Source organism: Dasypus novemcinctus, chromosome 5, assembly GCF_030445035.2.
Source record: "Dasypus novemcinctus isolate mDasNov1 chromosome 5, mDasNov1.1.hap2, whole genome shotgun sequence".
Classification (NCBI taxonomy): domain Eukaryota; kingdom Metazoa; phylum Chordata; class Mammalia; order Cingulata; family Dasypodidae; genus Dasypus; species Dasypus novemcinctus.
In genome coordinates, this window is record NC_080677.1 from 26,464,436 (window position 1) to 26,483,089 (window position 18,654).

General features: G+C 46.7%; 1 protein-coding gene across 1 annotated transcript in view; it reads right to left on the reverse strand.

Moving 5' to 3' along the window:
• Window positions 1-262: 262 nt before the first annotated feature.
• FKBP9 (FKBP prolyl isomerase 9) overlaps window positions 263-18,654 on the reverse strand; it is a 43,034-nt gene continuing 24,642 nt past the window's right edge. The window contains exons 6-10 of the mRNA XM_058296795.1: window positions 16,978-17,123; window positions 10,007-10,193; window positions 6,380-6,525; window positions 5,135-5,298; window positions 263-1,549 (exon numbers count right to left, since the gene is read on the reverse strand). Of these exons, the coding sequence (XP_058152778.1) occupies window positions 1,373-1,549; window positions 5,135-5,298; window positions 6,380-6,525; window positions 10,007-10,193; window positions 16,978-17,123 (820 nt within the window). The 3' untranslated portion in view covers window positions 263-1,372. The remainder of the gene's footprint in view (window positions 1,550-5,134; window positions 5,299-6,379; window positions 6,526-10,006; window positions 10,194-16,977; window positions 17,124-18,654) is intronic.

Below are 18,654 nucleotides of genomic sequence, written 5' to 3' on the forward strand. Positions count from 1 at the left end.
TCCCCGAGCCCCGCCAACACCCCAGTAAACAGCCCTTTCCCTCTCGTCAGAAACCCACGTGAGCTGCGCCCCCTTTCCCTGCCAGACACATCCCGACGTACTGTTCAGGGCTCTGCTTCCAATTAAAGGCACTACGGTCCCGTGAGCTTTCATCCAGGGGATTCTGACTGCATGACGCATTCTCATGGGGGCCTCTCAGTTTTCCCATAAAACACCACCAGCCCAGACAATAGAATTCAATAATTCATATGGGGGAAAAAAACAGTTTTCCAACATTTATTCTGTTGAATGAGTGCACAGCATTTTCATGAACAATCTCAGGGCTACATCACTACACAATAGTTTAAATTAGTAGAGCCATTTTCAGAAGGAAAATCATTGGTTGCTTCAGGGTAAGTGCCACCACCACTTGGGAACAGGGACCTAAGGGAGCAATGTGGCTTCTGCACAAGGGGGGGACAGGCAGGCGGGCAGGGTCCTCATGTTCCGAGGGCAGAGAGGGGCCCCCAGCTTCAGGGCACCACCCTCTCCAGGACACAGTGAGAGGGAGCAGCTCTCTCGGGACTACGCTTCCTTCTCTGCCACAGGGAAACCCTGCGGTGACTAACCAGAGCAGCCGGGCGGTCACCAGCCTCACGTGGAGCTCACCAGCACGATTCAGATGGGAAGAGCGCTGCCCGGGACAGAGTGGAGGGAGGAAGGAAGCGCCACGCAGATAATCCATGGGGCAAATGCAGAATCAAATGCTCCATTCCTGGTGCAAGACGTCTTTCGTTTGGTCCCCTGATTTTTCTGCGCAGGAGGGTCTTTCTAACCTCAAAGTCACACAGCCAATGGCAGCACCACAAAGGGCCGTGATTAACTGGAAGAGCAAAGCATGCCTGTGGGGGAAGCCACACTGAGAATAGCCAGGATAGCTGGTTGGGAATTCCAGCTGGGACACGGGCTCCTGCCCATCAGGAGAAAGCTTTTAAAACACTAGCCAGTTTAAAAAAAAATTTTTTTTAATCCTCTTTACATAAACACCCTGGATATTTTTCCTTCAGTTTCATCCAAGATGGCTATTACTTCGGTAGGACACTATTTTCCTTTACTAACCAAATGACCCCATCGGCTCACAAAACAACGGCAGGCAGCGCAGCCTTTCCAATGCTTTACACATGCTATGCTAAGGCACTTCTCCTTGGTTTTGTTGAAGGTTCCGGGCAGTCGGCCTAAACGTCTCACCCCGCGCACCACCTCGCCCTGGTGTGCACCAGCTGCAGGGGGATGCGGCCGGCTCGCTGAGTGCACCCCCTCCCAGGCCCCGCGCCTTCCCCTGCGCAGGCGGCTCACGGTCACGCAGTCCGGGCCCGACTGGCTGGTGTCGGGTCTAGAGTTCATCGTGCTTGGCCTCCTGGTCTTTGAGTTTAAACTCCAGAGCCGTGACCTTGCCGTCTCCATTCCGGTCCTGGTTGGTGAACATATTCTTGACGATCAGCTCCGCCTCAAAACCGGGAGCAAGTTTCCCCTTGCCAGACGCCACCTGGGCATGGATGTACTCGGAGAACTGCAGAGAGAGGGGCCAGGACAGACCGTGAGCACAGCGGCCGGAGAAGGCCGAGCAGGCACCTGAGACAGCAGCCCCAGGTCGGTGGAGCTGGAATTCTAGCCTCAACTAGAAAAATACCGAAAATTCTTCCTATGAGCTCTATGGCCTGGGTTTTCCCTACTGAGGCAAGTTGAAAACCTCTGGACTGAAATACTCCAAGGGCCCTTAGGCTCTGGGTAGCCAAACCCAGCAGCGACCCCTTCTCCCCAAATCAATACTTAGTGCCCCGACCAAATGCTGACCCCAAGTACCCCAATCTCTGAGAACGCTGCTTCATTCATTCATTCATTCATTCATTCATTCATTCAGTGAAAAGTTACTGCGTATCTACCACGTGCCAGGCACCGTCCTAGACCCTTGGAATACATCCAACAAAACAAACATCCCACTCTCGTGGTGCTTACCGTCTACTGGGACACACAGACAATTAAAAATGAACATAATAAATATGTGAATTATATATTAATTTACAGAGTGAAATGTTCTGGAAAAATGAAAAAGTAAAGCCAAGCAAGGAAGACCAAGAGTCCAAGTGGGGAAGTGGGCTCAAGTATTAAATTGGACGGTCAGGGTAAACCGCAGTGAAAGAGGGAAACTTGTGCAATGGCTTAAAGGAAGTGAGGGAACGAGCTGATCATCTGAGTGAGGGAACGAGCCCATTATCTGCAGGAAGCATGTTCCGAGCAGGAAAAAAGAGGGTGCAAGAGCAGCAAGGGGGAGGGAAACGGACTTTGGCCCAGTGGTTAGGGCGTCCGTCTACCATATGGGAGGTCCGCGGTTCAAACCCCGGGCCTCCTTGACCCGTGTGGAGCTGGCCATGCGCACTGCTGATGCGCGCAAGGAGTGCCGTGCCACGCAAGGGTATCCCCCGCGTGGCCCCCACGCGCAAGGAGTGCGCCCGTGAGGAAAGCCGCCCAGCGTGAAAAGAAAGAGCAGCCTGCCCAGAAATGGCGCCACCCACACTTCCCGTGCCGCTGACGACAACAGAAGCGGACAAAGAAACAAGACGCAGCAAATAGACACCAAGAACAGACAACCAGGGGAGGGGGGGAAATTAAATAAATAAATAAATCTTTAAAAAAAAAAAAAAAAAAGAGCAGCAAGGGGGAGAGTGAGGCAGGGCAGACTGAGCAAGGGGGAGAGAAGCTGGAGAGGAGGCGAGAGGGGGCAGGCTGCGAGGGCCTTGGAGGCCACCATAAGGACTTTGGAAAGGGGGCCCTTGAAGAGTTCTGAGAAGCAAAGGCATGATCAGATGCAGGTTTTAGAAAAATGTTTTAGAAAAATGACTCTGGCTGCCGCGAGGGGCACAGGCGAAAGCAGGAAGACCCGCTGAGAGGCTACTGAGTAATCCAGGCCGCCTACGGGCCTGGGGCGGTGTGGTGGGGAGAAGCGGGACGTGTCAGATGGTGGGATGACTTCCTGATGGATAATTGCGACCTGTGGGAGAACAAGAGCGTCAATGACTCCTGAGGGCTCTGCCCTAGGCAACTGGAAGGATGGAACTGACATTGAGTGAAGTGGGAAGGCTGTGGGAGAAGCAGGTTTTGGAGGGAATATCAGACAGTTGGGTTTTGAGTGTGACCTGGAGAGAAGGGTGACTGGAGCGACCAGTTTGGGAGTTGTCAGGGTATAGATGGTAAAGCCACGAAACTAGCTTAGACTAGCAAGGGAAGGACGTGAAGATGGAGAAGAGAATCAGTTCAGGACTGTGCCTGGGACACTTCAAGAAGAGACCAGGGAGAAAAGACTTGGGAAGAAACTACCACGGAGGGAGAAGGAAAGCCACGCAAGTGCGGTGTCCTGGAAGTCGAGGAAAGACAGGGCCCCACTGCAGGGAGCTGGCTGAGTGGGAACAGGGTAAGGACCGAGAGCAACACGGAGGGCATCGGGGTCGGCGGCACGCTGGGGAAAACAGCCTGTACAAGTGGGTTGTTTTTTTTTAAAAAAGAGGCTGCGAGGAAGAACCTGTGGATGTGTTACCTTACATGGTAAAAGGGGCTTTGCAGAGGTGATTAAGTTAAGGATCCCAAGATGGGGAGATTTTCCTGGATTATCTGGGTGGGCCCAATATAATCAAAAGGATCTTTATATGAGGGAGTCACGAGAGTCAACGTCTGAAAAAAGCAGAGGTTGGAGTGATGTGCTTTGAAGGTGGAGGAGGAGGCTACGAGTGGCGCAAGGTGGACAGGCTCCAGAACCTGGCAAAGGCAAGGAGGCAGAATATCCCCTCAGAGGCTCCAGAAGGAGCACAGACCTGCTGACACCGTGATTTTCAGCCCTGGAAAACTCACTTTGGACTTCTGACCTCCATAACTCTAAGATAATACATTTGTGTTGTTTTAAGACAATAAGAAAAAAGAGAGGGGGAAGGAGAGAGAAAAACAGGAGAACTAGGGACAAGAAGACAATTCTTTGGAGAGTTTTGCTGTAAAAGGAGCAAAGAAATGAAAGAATGCAAAGAGGCATCAAGAAAAGGGAATGTTTGCGTGCTGTGAAAGATCCCGTAGATGAGGGAAAATTAATGATGTAGGAGAGAAAGCTGGGACGATGGCCCTGGAAAAGCAGATGTGGAGCAGATGGAGAGCTGGAATTCATCAGGTTGTGACAAGACAGAGGATTCTATGCTCGGCTCAGTGAAGGGGCATGCGATAAGAGAAACGACACCAGATTTAGATGGTAAAGCCAGATGTGTGTCCTGGCTGAAGCCACTGGGCAGCTATGTTAACCTGAGCAAGTCATTTACTTTCTCCACGTACAGTTTCCTCTCCTTAAAAACAGGGATGATTCTATGGTGGTGGTGAGGGCTAAAGGAGATAAAATATGCAAAAATACTTTGCAAAACACAGGTCCACAGTGGCATAAGGAACTGAGAACCGAACCAAGACCGATGTAATCCCTGCACCTCTCAGGCGCTGTTTCTTCAAAGAGGGACTGTGAGCTTCAATTTAGAGAGTGCATGTCAAAGTACTTGAGGGAAGCAGTCATGGCTCAACTGATAGAGTGTCTGTCTACCATAGGTAGGGTCCAGGGTTCAATCTCCAGGGCCTCCTGACCCGTATGGTGAGCTGGCCCATGCACAGCGCTGCCACACACAAGGAGTGCCATGCCATGCAGGGGTGTCCCCGTGTAGGGGAGCCCCACGTGCAAGGAGTGCACCCCTCAAGGAGAGCCACCCAGCGTGAAAAAAGCGCAGCCCGCCCAGGAGTGGTGCTGCACACAGAGCTGACCCAAGATGATGCAACAAAAAAAGAGACGCAGTTTCCCAGTGCCGCCAGACAATGCAAGCGGATGCAGAAGAAGACACAGTGAATGGACACAGAGAGCAAACAATGGGGGGGAAGGGGAGAGAAATAAATAAAAAATAAATCTTTACAAAAAAAAAAAAAATCAAAGTACTTGATCCATGAGTGTGTTGGTTTTCATCACAAGAAATACAGCACAGCTGCCCTCCTCACCCTGGCAATGCTTCACATCCAGAGAAGACCCTGGCCCAGCAAGACCCCCTGGGCTCCTTCCATCCCACGTCCCTTCCAAGACCATTACCTCTTCGAGGAAGACTTCTCCATTGCCATCCTTGTCGATTTCATCAAAGAGGTTGGATGCCACCTCGCCGTTCCAAATGAACATGTACCCCTCAGGCAGGCCCGCCACGAGCTCCAGCAGCTCGATGTCGAACACCAGCACGGCACTGCCAGGCACTTCTCCATCTGCCACACACGGGGCAAAGGAGGGGCGTCAGCACCCACGGGACAGCAGTCAGGCCTGTCACCACCCACTGCCCTCCTGGAGGCCCAGTGCCTCCCAGACGGCAAGCGTTCCTCAGGAAAGCAAGAAAGCGTGGCCCAGCCAAGGCATGTCTCCAGACTAGGTAGTGGCCCTTTATTGAGCTGTGAGAGCAGTTTAGGGAATGGTTACCAGCATTGTATATTTTAAATTAAGGGACAGAATACAATAATCAAGACATACTGATCATAAAAAGGGTGGGTATGGTTTCGTGAAACTTATTTATGGACCATGGAGATAAAATATGTTTCTTACTGTGTATGTCTTCGTGAAATAGTTTGAAAGCCATTAGTACAGATTACAACTTTAGAACTTTTGGATAATTCTAACAGAACTTTAAGAATAATATGGTACACCTTAAAACGATGACTCAGGATTTGACTGTAGACACAAATTAGAGAATAGTATATAAAATAGGGGTCCAAAGGAAATTAAATAATATGTGAATCTATAAATGCAAAATATTGTATAAAATTGTTATATTATATATTACCTTTTTATAGCTCATATTTCCAGTATTCCAGAACTTGAAACTAATCTGTTCCAAGAGGAAATTTTCTTGGATAGCTTACAGGTTCAGAAGTGAAAAAGCAAAACACTGCAGCATTCCACTGTCCCAGGAAACAGTTCTGGAAGTGCTCAGCCTCGCTCCAGAGAATCACTTGGAAAGCTCCTTCAGGGACACTTCCCAGCCAGGATTTTGTGAATCCCAGGTGGATTGCACCTAAATCTCTCCTTTCTCAGGAGGGCAGTGGGACATTATAACATGGCTATGCTGGAGTCACAAAGGACTATTTATTCATTCATCCATCCATCCATCCATTCATTCATTTTTATTTATTTATTACAAAGGACTTTTTAAAAACGGCTAGATTCCTTTAAAAAAAATAAGAACGACAAACTTTTTTGGTTTTAACTGGAAAAAGCATATGGTAGTTACCCCCAAAGCACAAAATTCGGATGGCAAACATGCCCCAAACACCCTTTCATGCTGTAACTACTCACCCACGCCAGCCTCCCCATAGCCCAAGTGGGGTGGAATGATCACTGTCCGTTTCTCTCCCACACACATCTCTCTGAGACCCATATCCATTCCCAACACAACTTGTCCAGATCCCAAAACGATATTGTAAGTCTTGCCTAAATTCCACCTGAGAAATGAAACAGAAGAGTCCCTGATTAGGTTATCACTCAATCGATATTCTGCGAGCATTCTCATAAGAACACACATTACTTCTGTATGCTCCAGCAGATGCACACCCTCCATTTAATCATGAGGAAACATCCAGCAAACCCAAACTGAAGGACAGTTTGCAAAAAAACAAAAAAGCAACCAGTCTGTGATCTTCGAAAGTGTCAAGATCATGACAATCAATGAAAGACGGAGGAACTTTTCCAGCACGGAAGAAACTAAAGAGACAAAAAAAAAAAATTAAATGCGACACATGATTCTGAATAGGATTCTTTTACATAAAGGACACTACTGGCATATTTGGCAAAAATTGTGTGGGGTCTGAGGATTAGAGGGTGATACTGTATCGATGCTAACTTCCTGATTTTAACGGTTGTATTGAGTTATGTAGGAGAATGTCTGTGTTTGTATGACATGCACTTTAACATACTCCGGAGCAACTGGACATTATGTTAGCAACTTACTCTGCAACGATTCAGGGCAAAAAGTTCTTTGTACTTGTCTTGCAATTTCTAAGTTTAAGTTTGTCTTAGTCAATGTTCTAAGTAAGGGGTTTTCGTGAGAAATTTTTTAACAATGAAGTTAAAAGTCTGGGCTTTAGATTTGGCAAGATGTGATTTTGACCCTGGGAAATGGAACCTCTCGGCCTCAGTTTTCTTATCTCAAAACTGGGATAATAATAGCTCTATGACAGGAATTACCTGAAGGGTAAATAATATAAAACGCTTGCACAGTGCAGAGTGAGTGTGAAGGACTCGCTAAATGGCTGGCCTTGAGGGTATAAAGTCCCATGTCTGTAACAGTCTATGTGTCCAGAAAACTATTACAGTTTATTGAAGATGACAGTTTCCTGGGGACCATGGACATCACAGAGAGTGATAGCCATAAAAGTTGGCCCTGCCACCTGAGTCACTGCTGAAAAGAAACCTATTTCAAAATCTGTGGCATCCCTGTCATTTCCTACAGGCAGACAGTGGGTATGTTCTTCAGTGCCAAAGGAGAAAGGCCCCCAGATGCCTTCATGCTCCTAACCACGGCACCAACGTGGCAGGATGGCCTTTTTCGGTCACATCCTCTTCCCAGGCTTCCCAGCCTCCCCTGGGTCTGTGCTGCCTCTTTCCCACCTCAAGCTAGTTCCCAGGGCCAGGCGAGTTCTCGGGGCCTGCAAATCAAAATAGGGTTTGCATTTGTGCTACCTGGGGTGAAAACCAAAACAAAGCTGCCCCTGGCACAGGCTGCCCCAGGCCTGAGGGAGGGCCCTCCGTTCCTGCCCACACACAATCCCGCCTTTGTCATCTGCACAGAGGCTCCTCACTCTGCCTTTCCCGAGGCACAGGCTTTCAAAGTCCTATAGAACATTCCAGAACTCATTCAGTTACCAAATAACGAAGCCTTATTTGTCCGCCCTGAGGCCAGCTTAAACACACATTAAGAAAATCTTCCAGGCCAACCGTTTGTCTTCACATGCCGCCTCTGAACACACCACTATTTCTTTTTTCTCATCCTTGCGTCACCCTTTCACGTATTGATTTTGCCAGTTTTCCTCTCCAGCATTCTCCTCATTCTTTCTGTACGGTTCCCAGCTTCCCACCCTTCCCCCGCTCCCGCCCCTGGTCCCCAGGGCTCCCCTCACCCTCCTTCGTCCTCTCTGGCGCTCCACCCACCTTCCTAACAGTTCCCTCAGGCCTGAGCAACCTCTGCCCCGTCGGTATCTACCGGGCCGCCTTCCAGGAGGCGGCGTTTACCACACTCCTCACTACCCCGCTATTCTGAGGGGACGCAGAGGGGCTGCTGCGCCGTATTGACTTACAGGACGTACAAGTGACTCCTGAGGCACAAAATGGAGACTCTGACAAGAGGAAAGGGCCTGCATGACCGAGGCGCCCGCACGCCCTGTCAGAATGCTGTGGGTTCAGGAAACACACAGAAATCTGGGCAGGAAGACGGATTTCTCCCCCACCCCATACGGAAAACATATCCTGAACCCACTGAGAAGGAATCCCTTTGTTCTCTTCCCCACCCCCCTTCCTCTTTCCTAGCCTTCAGAGTTGCAGACAACGGGAACATCAACAGCAGCAGGGCAGTAAGCCCTGACTTACAGGCTGCTCTGACCTTCGGGCCATGCCCACACACGAGCTCACGTGAGCCTCAAAACAACTACAAGCCACGCTTCTTCCCCGCTGCCCTCCGCGGGCCTCCAGCTAATGACTAGAGGCTGGGATTTCTTTGCAAGGGGGTCTGTAGTGAGCCAGGACCCTGTAAATCTGGGCCCTGAAGACATACTTGACTGATTCTAAAATGCATAAATTTTCACTTTTTAATATCTCTGTAGCTGGGTTACCTTTTATAATTGACAGTATGTCAATGCTTTTTAGCAGCACTTTGACTTTCATAGCGATACACATAGAATGACGATGTCGCTAACAATCAGTGCATCCTAGGCCTGATGAAATATGTTAAATACATTAACATATAGGATCTTGTATCACCAGAGAAAACGCTCTGCAGAGGAGTCTTTCTTTCTCCCCAAGACTAAACTTAGGAATCTAAGTCATACTTAGTACAAAAAAATGGACGTGCTTATATATAAATATAAAGAAAGGCTAAGAATGTTTCTTTCCCAAAGAAGATAATATTATATAAATTTGCAGATATATCTGAAGATTCAGATACATAAGAATAAAAGCGTTTTAGAGGCACATTTGTTTATACTGTTGATTTCTTCTATTTAATATATTTTCAGAGTTCATCTCAATAAATTAACTATATAAAATGCTTCCTTTGTGCTAGGCTCTGTGCCTGGGACAGGGAATAAAAAGATAAATAAACATGTTGGTGTCCCTAAGGTATTCAGATTAGTAACAGAGAGAAACAAAAAATAATAACAAAAATAAGGGTAATAGATAAAGTGTTAGGAGACTACAGAAGCAGGAGCAGTTGTTTCTTCCTAAGAAATAAAGAAAGATTTTGAGAAAAGGGAGGATATTTAAGCCCGAGCAGAAATTATGCAGGAAGAAGGCCGACTAGAGAGGGAGGGTGAAAGCAGCAGTGCACAACCTGCACTACTGTACATGACGACCCTGGAAAGAAGATGGGCCCCAAGACACGAGACTGGCAAGGCAGAGCGGCATCAGGAGTGCCTTACATGCTGGATTATGGAGGTAGGGCTGTGGTTGGTTTTAAAGAGGGCAATTATATGACGAATGTGTTTTTCAGGAAGGCAGTTTTCATAGGGTGAGAGAGTGCCAGGAGCAGGGCGAGACCATTAGCAGGAAACCCTTAGAATAAGGTGCCTAAGCGGTGATGAAGACTTGAGTCACGCAGTGGAAAAAGAGTGGACAAGACGCCCAAGCTCTCAACTAGTATCTGATGAAGAGAAAAGGAGAATCGTGAGGTTCCCCCTCCGGGCTCGCACCCATGCCGGCCCAGGCTGCCCTTACGTGGAGTCCAGCAGAGTGCCGTCCAGCAGCGAGGCGTTGTAGTGATACTTGAGGTAATCGCCCTTCTTGCTGAGCACTGAGCAGTCGGGCGGCTTGTAGTGGGAGGTGACGCTGATGGAGTCCGAAGGGTTGTGGAAATCAATCACGTGGATGTCGAACACCAGCACGGCCGAGCCAGGGATGTTCCCTAAAGGACACAGCCAGGGAGGGGATGAACGAAACCTCCACGCAGCACATGGTGCTCCCCAGATCCCCAAGCACAGCCTCGTGGCGCTCCAGCGGGAACACGGGGACCCAGGTACGCAACCCTGGGGAATGCTAAGGGAACGGCGTTGGAAGGGCCATTAGAAGTTAGCTATCCTCGTTTTACCAATGAGGAAACCGAGGCACGGGTTTGTCCACGGTCATGCAGCCAGCTAGGGGCACAGTTCAGACTAAAATTCAAGACTCTGGGCTACCACCCCATGGAATCATTCACGGAGCCTGAAAAAGTTGTTTAAATTCACAGATGAGGATGCTAAACTCAGCCAAATTATGACCCCCACCAGAAGGAAGAGGTGGGATGGGAAAATAAGCAGTGGAGTGAAATTCTTTCAGTGCCTACCACTGCTCAAGGAAAAAAGAACTAACATAAAGCTTCAAGGGAAAAAAAATCCAGCCTAAATTGACACATGTACACCCCTTATTACGGTGCACCTAACAGTTTGTAAAGTGTTTCATGATACATCCTATTTTTCTACTCAAAAGTAATATACGTTTCCATTATCTTCATTTTTGAAAACAGTATCTTACATTGAACAATGTTTCACAGTATATAAAAGTATTTTCACATACATTATCTCATTAAATCCCCATAGCACCTGTGAGGTACGTGTTACCATAAATCCAGGATTAGAGACACCCCATGGAGTTATAGACAGCTTTTCAGCAGCAGGGAACACTTGAAGAACACACGTCAGATGTAAAACACCCCCTCAGATGATTTCAGAGAAGTTTAAATGGAAAAACATTTTAAGTGGTGCCACTTAGAATCAAGGATGTACAGTATTATCATTAGCATGTTACAATAAGAAAAACAACTCAGATACATTCAAGGAAACAACACAGCTATAGGCAGAATTCAGACACGTGATCACCTACAGCCTCTGCCCACCCACTTCACGTGCTTTTTTTGCTTGCCCAGAATTACTAAAGCAGTAATTACAGAAACTTCTTCTTTTATAGCAGAACATAGGTGGCCTGATATTCATTACTGACAGGAGTTGTGACTAGTAATGGGGTGCAGAAACTTGCCCACAGCAGCCAGAAATTGCAGACTGCCATCAGCTAGAAGGTCACTTGGGAAGGCTGTTAAATCCAGGGCTCGGGCAGTTCTGTGTGGGAAACTAACATGCACTAAGGAGGGCAAGTGGCCAGAGAGCCAGATCTGTAGTTCTCAACCTTGCAGCCCATGAGAAATCATCTGGAAATGAAACTGGAAAACATTATGCTAGGGAAGCAGATGTGGCTCAAGCAATTGAGCTCCCGTCTACCATATAGGAGGTCCAGGGTTCAATGCCCAGGGCCTCCTGGTGAAGGCAAGCTGGCCATGCAGTGAGCTGGCCCACAAGGAGTGCCGGCCCACGTGGGAGTACTGCCCCATGCAGGAGTACCGCCACGCACAGGAGTGCAGGCTTACACAGAGAGCTGGTGCAGCAAGATGATGCAACAAAAAGAGACAAAGAGGAAGACAATAAGAGACATAGCAGACCAGGGGAGCTGAGGTGGTGCAAGAGAATGATTGACTCTCTCCCACTCTGGAAGGTCCCAGGATCAGTTCCCTGAGTTGTCTAATGAGAATACAAGTAGACACAGAAGAACACACACAGCAAATAGACACAGAAAGCAGATGGGGGGGAAGCGGACTTGGCCCAGTGGATAGGGCGTCCGTCTACCACATGGGAGGTCCACAGTTCAAACCCCGGGCCTCCTTGACCCGTGTGGAGCTGGCCCACGTGCAGTGCTGAAGTGCGCAAGGAGTGCCGTGCCACTCAAGGGTGTCCCCGCGTAGGGGAGGCCCACGCGCAAGGAGTGCGCCCCGTAAGGAGAGCCGCCCAGCGTGAAAGAAATTTCAGTCTGCCCAAGAGTGGCACCACGGACACGGAGAGCTGACACAACAAGATGACACAACAAAAAGAGACACAGATTCCCGTGCCGCTGACAACAACAGAAGCGGACAAAGAAGAACACTCAGCGAATAGACACAGAGAACAGAACAGACAACTGGGGTGGGGGGGCAGGGAGGGGAGAGAAATAAATAAATCTTTAAAAAAACAAAACAAAACATTATGCTAAAGGAAGGAAGGCAGACACAAAAGGCTGTATGATTCCATTTATGTGAAATGCCCAGAAAAGTAAATCCACAGAGACTGAAACTAAATTAGTGGCTGCCAGGGGCTGAGGGTAGAGGTAATGGGGAGTGATTACTAATGAGAATGGGGTTTCTTTTTGGGTTATGAAACATTCTGGAATTAAGTAATGGTAATTAATTACCAAAAGGCAGAAGCAACTCAGATGTCCATCAACAGATGAATGGATAAACAAAATGTGTATATGTATACAATGGAATACTAGTCAGCCATACGAGGAATGAAGTTCTGATACATGCCACAACAGGGATGGACCTTGAAGACATTTTGCTGATGAAAAAGCCAGACATGTAAGGTCAAATATTGTATGATCTCACTGACATGAAAAAAGGAGAATAAGCAAGTTAAGAGTCAGAAACTACAATACGGGGGCAGGGGTAGGAATGGGGAGTTAGTGTTTAATAGGTACAGAGCTTCTCTTTGGGGTGATAGAAAAGTTTTGATAATAGACAGTGGTGATGGTGACACAACAATGTGAATGCAATTCACACCCCTTCGTTATATATTTAAAATGGGAAATTTTAGATTATTTCCCATTTATATATGTTACCAGAATAAAAAAATTAGACAAAAAAAACACAAAAACACATAGGACTGTACAACACAAAGAGTGAACCCTAATGTAAAACCATGGGCTATAGTTAATTGTATAGTTATAATAATATTGCTTCATTAATTTTAACAAAGGTCCCAATCCCAAACTAATGCAAAATATTAATAATAGGGATAACTGTGTATGTGAGAGAAAAGCATATGGGAAATCTGTACTTTTTGCACAGTGTTTTTATAAACCTATACTACTCTAATAAAAAATAGTACTATATAAAGTTTGATAAAAATTAAAGAAGGATCCTTTAAAAAAAAAGAGAAAAATAGTAGTGGCGATTGTACAATCTATAAAAAACACAAAACTATACTATGAAAGAGTGAATTTTATCAAATGTGAATTATATCTCAAATTTTAAAATAATAAATTCAAAAACCTACCTGGGAGTGTTAAAAAAAAAAAAAATGCCAATGCCTGGGCCCCTCCCTGAGATTCAGATTTAAACAATCTAGAGCAGTGATTCTCAGACTTTCATGGGTATCAGAAAGACCAGGAAAATTTGGTGGAAAAAAAGAAGTCCAAGCCCTATCCCACTTCAACGTGTCTCCCTGTGTTGTTTTTTGTTTGGTTGGTTGGTTGGTTGGTTTTTTTTGCAGGTACTGAGGATTGAACCCGGGACCTCATACAGAGGAAGCAGGCACTCAACCACTGAACTACACCCGCTCCCCTAGGCATGGGAATATTGGAAAAGCTTCCCAGGGATTTCTAATGGGTAGCCAAGTTTAAGGAACACTGGGCTTAACGATCTATAAATGAGCAGCTGAGAAGACTTTGGAAACTCCATCCCTAACCAAGATGACCAAGGTGCAGCCCAGGACTGAAATGGGATGGGATGGACCAAAAAGAAAGCTGTGGCTTGACCAGCTATGGGAAACTGCCTGAGGAAAGTAGGTGTGGATGCAGCTTAGAAAGGGATGCCTTGGACAAGGACCTGCCAGCACTTCTTTCTTGGACTGGGCTGGGGCACACCAAGTTTAGCCAATACAGATATACTAGGCCCTTGAAGGCGCACTGGGGGGCAGGGCTTTCTCTGTGGCCGAAAGCAATAAACTCACCTCTGACAACCCCCCTTGCTGAGATCTGACTCCAGCTTTCCCAGCACTTTTCTGATAAGAAAAAGCATTAGCCGTTCTCCTCTCTTTCCTAAAAGAGTGCCTGAAAGGTAATTTAGAAGTTGGGAAACAGAAAACCAACAAGGAGGTGATGCTGACACACAGCCAGTAGGGAAACACCCGTTCCCCACTCAGGGCTGGAAACACATCCAAGCATCCTAAATTCAGGGCTACCCCCATGCAACAAAGCAAACGGCAGCATTAGGGCCAGAACCTCTCCTGAAGGCCCTACCCCTTCCTCTCCACCAGCCCCGCAGAGGGGACGAAGTGGCTGCAACAAAAATGTTGGTGGAAGCCGAGAGCACCACAGACAGCCCAGGAATTCGTCCTGTCCGCAAATATTTACTGAATGCCTAGGATGTGCCTGGCCCCACGTGAGGAAGATAGATTCTGTGTCCTGGGTGCCCTTCTAGGGTCGCATTAACTCTAGCATTAACTCCTGTGCAGCACAGATTGGTCAGGGACGAGATGGAGAGGGCAGAGGCAGGCTGGCACAAGAACAGCGGGTGTCACACATCAGGGCGCCCCTCCGCCAAGACAACATGTGATTCAGGATGAAGCAACCATAGCCCAGGAAATTTATGAGCCTCCCATGCCTCCCAGAGCCTCATATAATTCTGTGCAGAGTTCTGTTTCATACTTGATTGAAAGCCAAATGGAGAAAAATAATTTAAGCAAATGTTTTCCATCAATGCATGCATTTTTTTTTTAGGAGAGGAAAGGATTAGCCCTTAGGTCATAATGAAACACGGATATTCAGAAAATATTTATCTATTTCCATCTGCATTTGGCTAGAAGCAGAAATTTACATGATTTACATGATACCAAACAATTGCATATAAAGACAGTAAACAAAATGTCCAGGACAGGAAGTAGGCCTGTTGAATATGTCCTAAGACGTGATCTGGTATGGCTTAATAAAGCAGCAATTGAAGTCAGGGAGAAGAAAAGTTCTTCCTAATTTCCATTCAGCACACTGTTTCTTAGACCCTCTGGGACAAACCCCACAGGGAAAATTCCCAAGATCCATATGATACAGCAGTGGACGTCAGAAGAGAGGTAAAAAAATGAATGTGCGCTGCAAGCAAGGCCAGCAAGAATCCCATCAGTAAAAAGAATACAAAAGCAAAATCAATACTATAAGCAAGTTAGCCAAAAAAAGGTATATGAGAGAAAGCATAATTAAGAGAGTAAGCATGGCTTGAATGCTATGCTGCCATTAAAAAATACCTACTGGCACAGAAAGTCTTTTAAAAGGCAAAAAGAGAAATTGCAAATATGTATAGATGATCCCATTATATCAGTATATATTAGTATATGGATGTATATTTCTTTTTACAAACATATATTCAAAAGCATAGAAAGATGCTTGACGATGGGACTAGTTTCCTGTTTTACCTAAACTACCACAAACTTGGTGGCTTAAAACCACACAAATGTCTGCTCTTACAATTCTGGAGGTGAGAAGCCTACAATCCAAGTGTTGGCAGGGCTGCTTTCCTTCTGGAGGCGTCAGAGGAGAATCCATTCCCTTGCCCTTTCCAGCATCTAGGGGCTGCCCATATGCCTTGGCTTGGGCTCCCTTCCTCTATCTTCAGAGCCAGCATCTAAGCCACCTGCTCCCCTCTCTGGCCTCCTCCCTCTTACAAGGAGCTTGTGATGCACGTTTGGACCACCTGGATAGTCTAGGAGAATCTTATCTCAATGTTTAACTTAATCATAGTTGCAAAGTCCCTTTTACCATGTAAGGTAACAGTCAGAGGGCCCCGGAACTAGGACGTGCACCTCTTTGGAGGAGGGTAGGGAGAAGCACTCTTCCACCTCCATTGGGTAACAAAGCTTATTTCTGGATGGTAGGGTTATGGGTGATTTTTGTTTTCTTTTTTTATCTGTGGTTTTTTTTCCCCTAAAGCCAACATGTATCATTCATGTAATTTTAGGAGATTTAGGTGATAAAAATGTCCTAAAACTGTATTATAGTGACAGTTGCACCATTAAATTGACTAGAAATTGTTGAACTGCATACTTAAAGATATTGACTTTTAGGGAAACGGACTTGGCCCAGTGGTTAGGGCGTCCGTCTACCACATGGGAGGTCTGTGGTTCAAACCCCGGGCCTCCTTGACCCGTGTGCAGCTGGTCCATGCGCAGTGCTGAAGTGCGCAAGGAGTACCCTGCCACGCAGGGGTGTCCCCCGCGTAGGGGAGCCCCATGTGCAAGGAATGCGCCCCATAAGGAGAGCCGCCCAGTGCGAAAGAAAGTGCAGCCTGCCTGAGAGTGGCACCGCACACACGGAGAGCTGACAACAGAAGTGGACCAAGAAACAAGACGTAGCAAATAGACACAGAGAACAGACAACCAGGGTGGGGGGGGGAGGGGAGAGAAATAAATAAATAAATAAATAAAAATAAAAGATACTACATGTATGACGATTTAAAAAAAAAAACCATCAGTGTATTAAAAAAAAAAAAGATAGTGACTTTTATGATATATAAATTATATAATGTAAATTTAAAAACAAAAAAGGGGACTTTGGAACTTACTTCCAAATGGTTCAGCCCCCACCCCAAAGTAATTATAGAGAAATTTTAAAAATATAGGAAGATGTTAACAGTTAACTGGTGAACCTATCCAGAACTCACTGCATAGTTCTTTCAACTTTGGGGTAGGTTTAAAACTTTTCAAAAGGGAAAAAGGGTAGGGGGAACAAAGAAAGACAGAGCAACTCTAAAGACTAGAGCGTTGTGAACATTCAAGCCTTAAACTGGACGTTAGCCTCAGTGTTTTCACGCCCGAGAAGCCCTCGTTCCCAGCAGTGTGGAGGCGACACCAGGCAGGGCTCACCTCTCCCCTCCTCTCCATACCCCAAGTGAGGGGGGACCACAATCCTCCGCTTCTCTCCAATGCAAACGCCAAGTAACCCTTCTTCCATCCCAGGAATCACGTAGCCCTGCCCAATGTATGTGTCAAAGGTGTGGTTCCGGGAGTAGCTAGAAAAGAAGAAAGAAAGCAAAGGGTTACTACCGAGGGACTCCACAGCAGCAGTGTAAGTTAGTTGATCCAATGGAGCAACAGGAACACAGAAGCTCCAGACCCCAAAACAGGGTAAACCACACGATCTGAGGACACTACCAGGAAACACATTTCCCTGAAATGGCAAACAAGGAGAATCCAAAGTGCAGTGTATGAGCAGTCATCTAAGGAAACATTCCTAGAAACAAGCTGCCTGACCCTCTGGCTTGGTCAAGTTTATGAATACAACAAGGGTTACGAAAAGTAACCTCACAGAAATGCAGCTAACATCAACTGGACTGTATGTAGGGTAACCATATCAAGTTCAATGAAAAAAGCATCAGGGGTAGTCCTTATGAGACTCTCAGAATGTGTCAAAAGGAGATTGTCCCAGGACCAGAGAGGAGAAAGTCTGTATGTGTGGGACACGAATATTCTGATTGCCAGAAAAAGTAGTATATATACTGAGGTCAATTTAATTCTTGAGTGTCTACACAGCCTGGATGAAATATCCCTTCTACAAAACCTGCACACGAAGCCACCTTCAGGTTTCCCAAGTACCCCTGGCAGAAGGCCCAAACGGACCACTCAAAGGAGAGATCCAGCCTCTCTATAAATTATCAATTGAGTCTGATTTCTATGAGTTTGGTTAAAATAGAAATGAAGTCCCCAAAGCCCAGTGATTCTAAAGTGAAATAATAAAATTTCGTATGTCAAGTTTACCATGAAACTCTGGACCAGAGGTCCTGTACCCATCACTCACAACTACCTGGTGCAGACGTGGCAAAAAGCCTGTCCTGAAGGAGCCAGTGGGTCCCACCATTTCCCCAAGTAGGGTCATGGAGATGAAAAGTTGTGAGGGGCTCTCCCTTCTCAACACCGCTCAGAGACCACAAAGCTCAGAGTCAAAAATGACTGAGACTTAAGGAATAACAGATGATTCCCCTACCCTGGAAGTCAGAGATTATCTGCACAACCCCCCAGGAGAGGCTGTGGAGAAGTAGCCCTTCCTGCCCCACTGAGGAAAGCAGCCCCACTCTAGCAACAACCCCAAACCTCAGGAAGCCAGGAAGCCTGGGAAGGAAACAGGAGGGAAGAGAAGAAGAGTGTTGGGCTCTCTAGCCAAGAGCAGGGCTCGCACCTTCCGCAGGTTACCACCTCTCAGGCAGGTGATGCAGAGAGGGAAAGATGCAGGTTGGAAGAGTTGCACTGACTCCAAGGGGAAAGAGGGGGCCAGCAGATACCGAAGGACATGGGCATCTGAACAGGGAAAGAGCAATGGGGTAACAGCAAGGGCCAGGCCGAGACACATGAGCCTCAGAAGAAGAGATTGGAGGAGCAGAGTGAGCTGGAAGTATGGGGAACTTTGAATTACTTTAACTGGAGGACATAAAAAAATACTTAAATAAATGGAAAATCATTATTTTCCCCAGTGGGAAAATCTGAGGATTGTAAAGTTGCCAATGCTCCTCCAAAAAAAAATATGAATTTCAAAACAACTCCAATCCA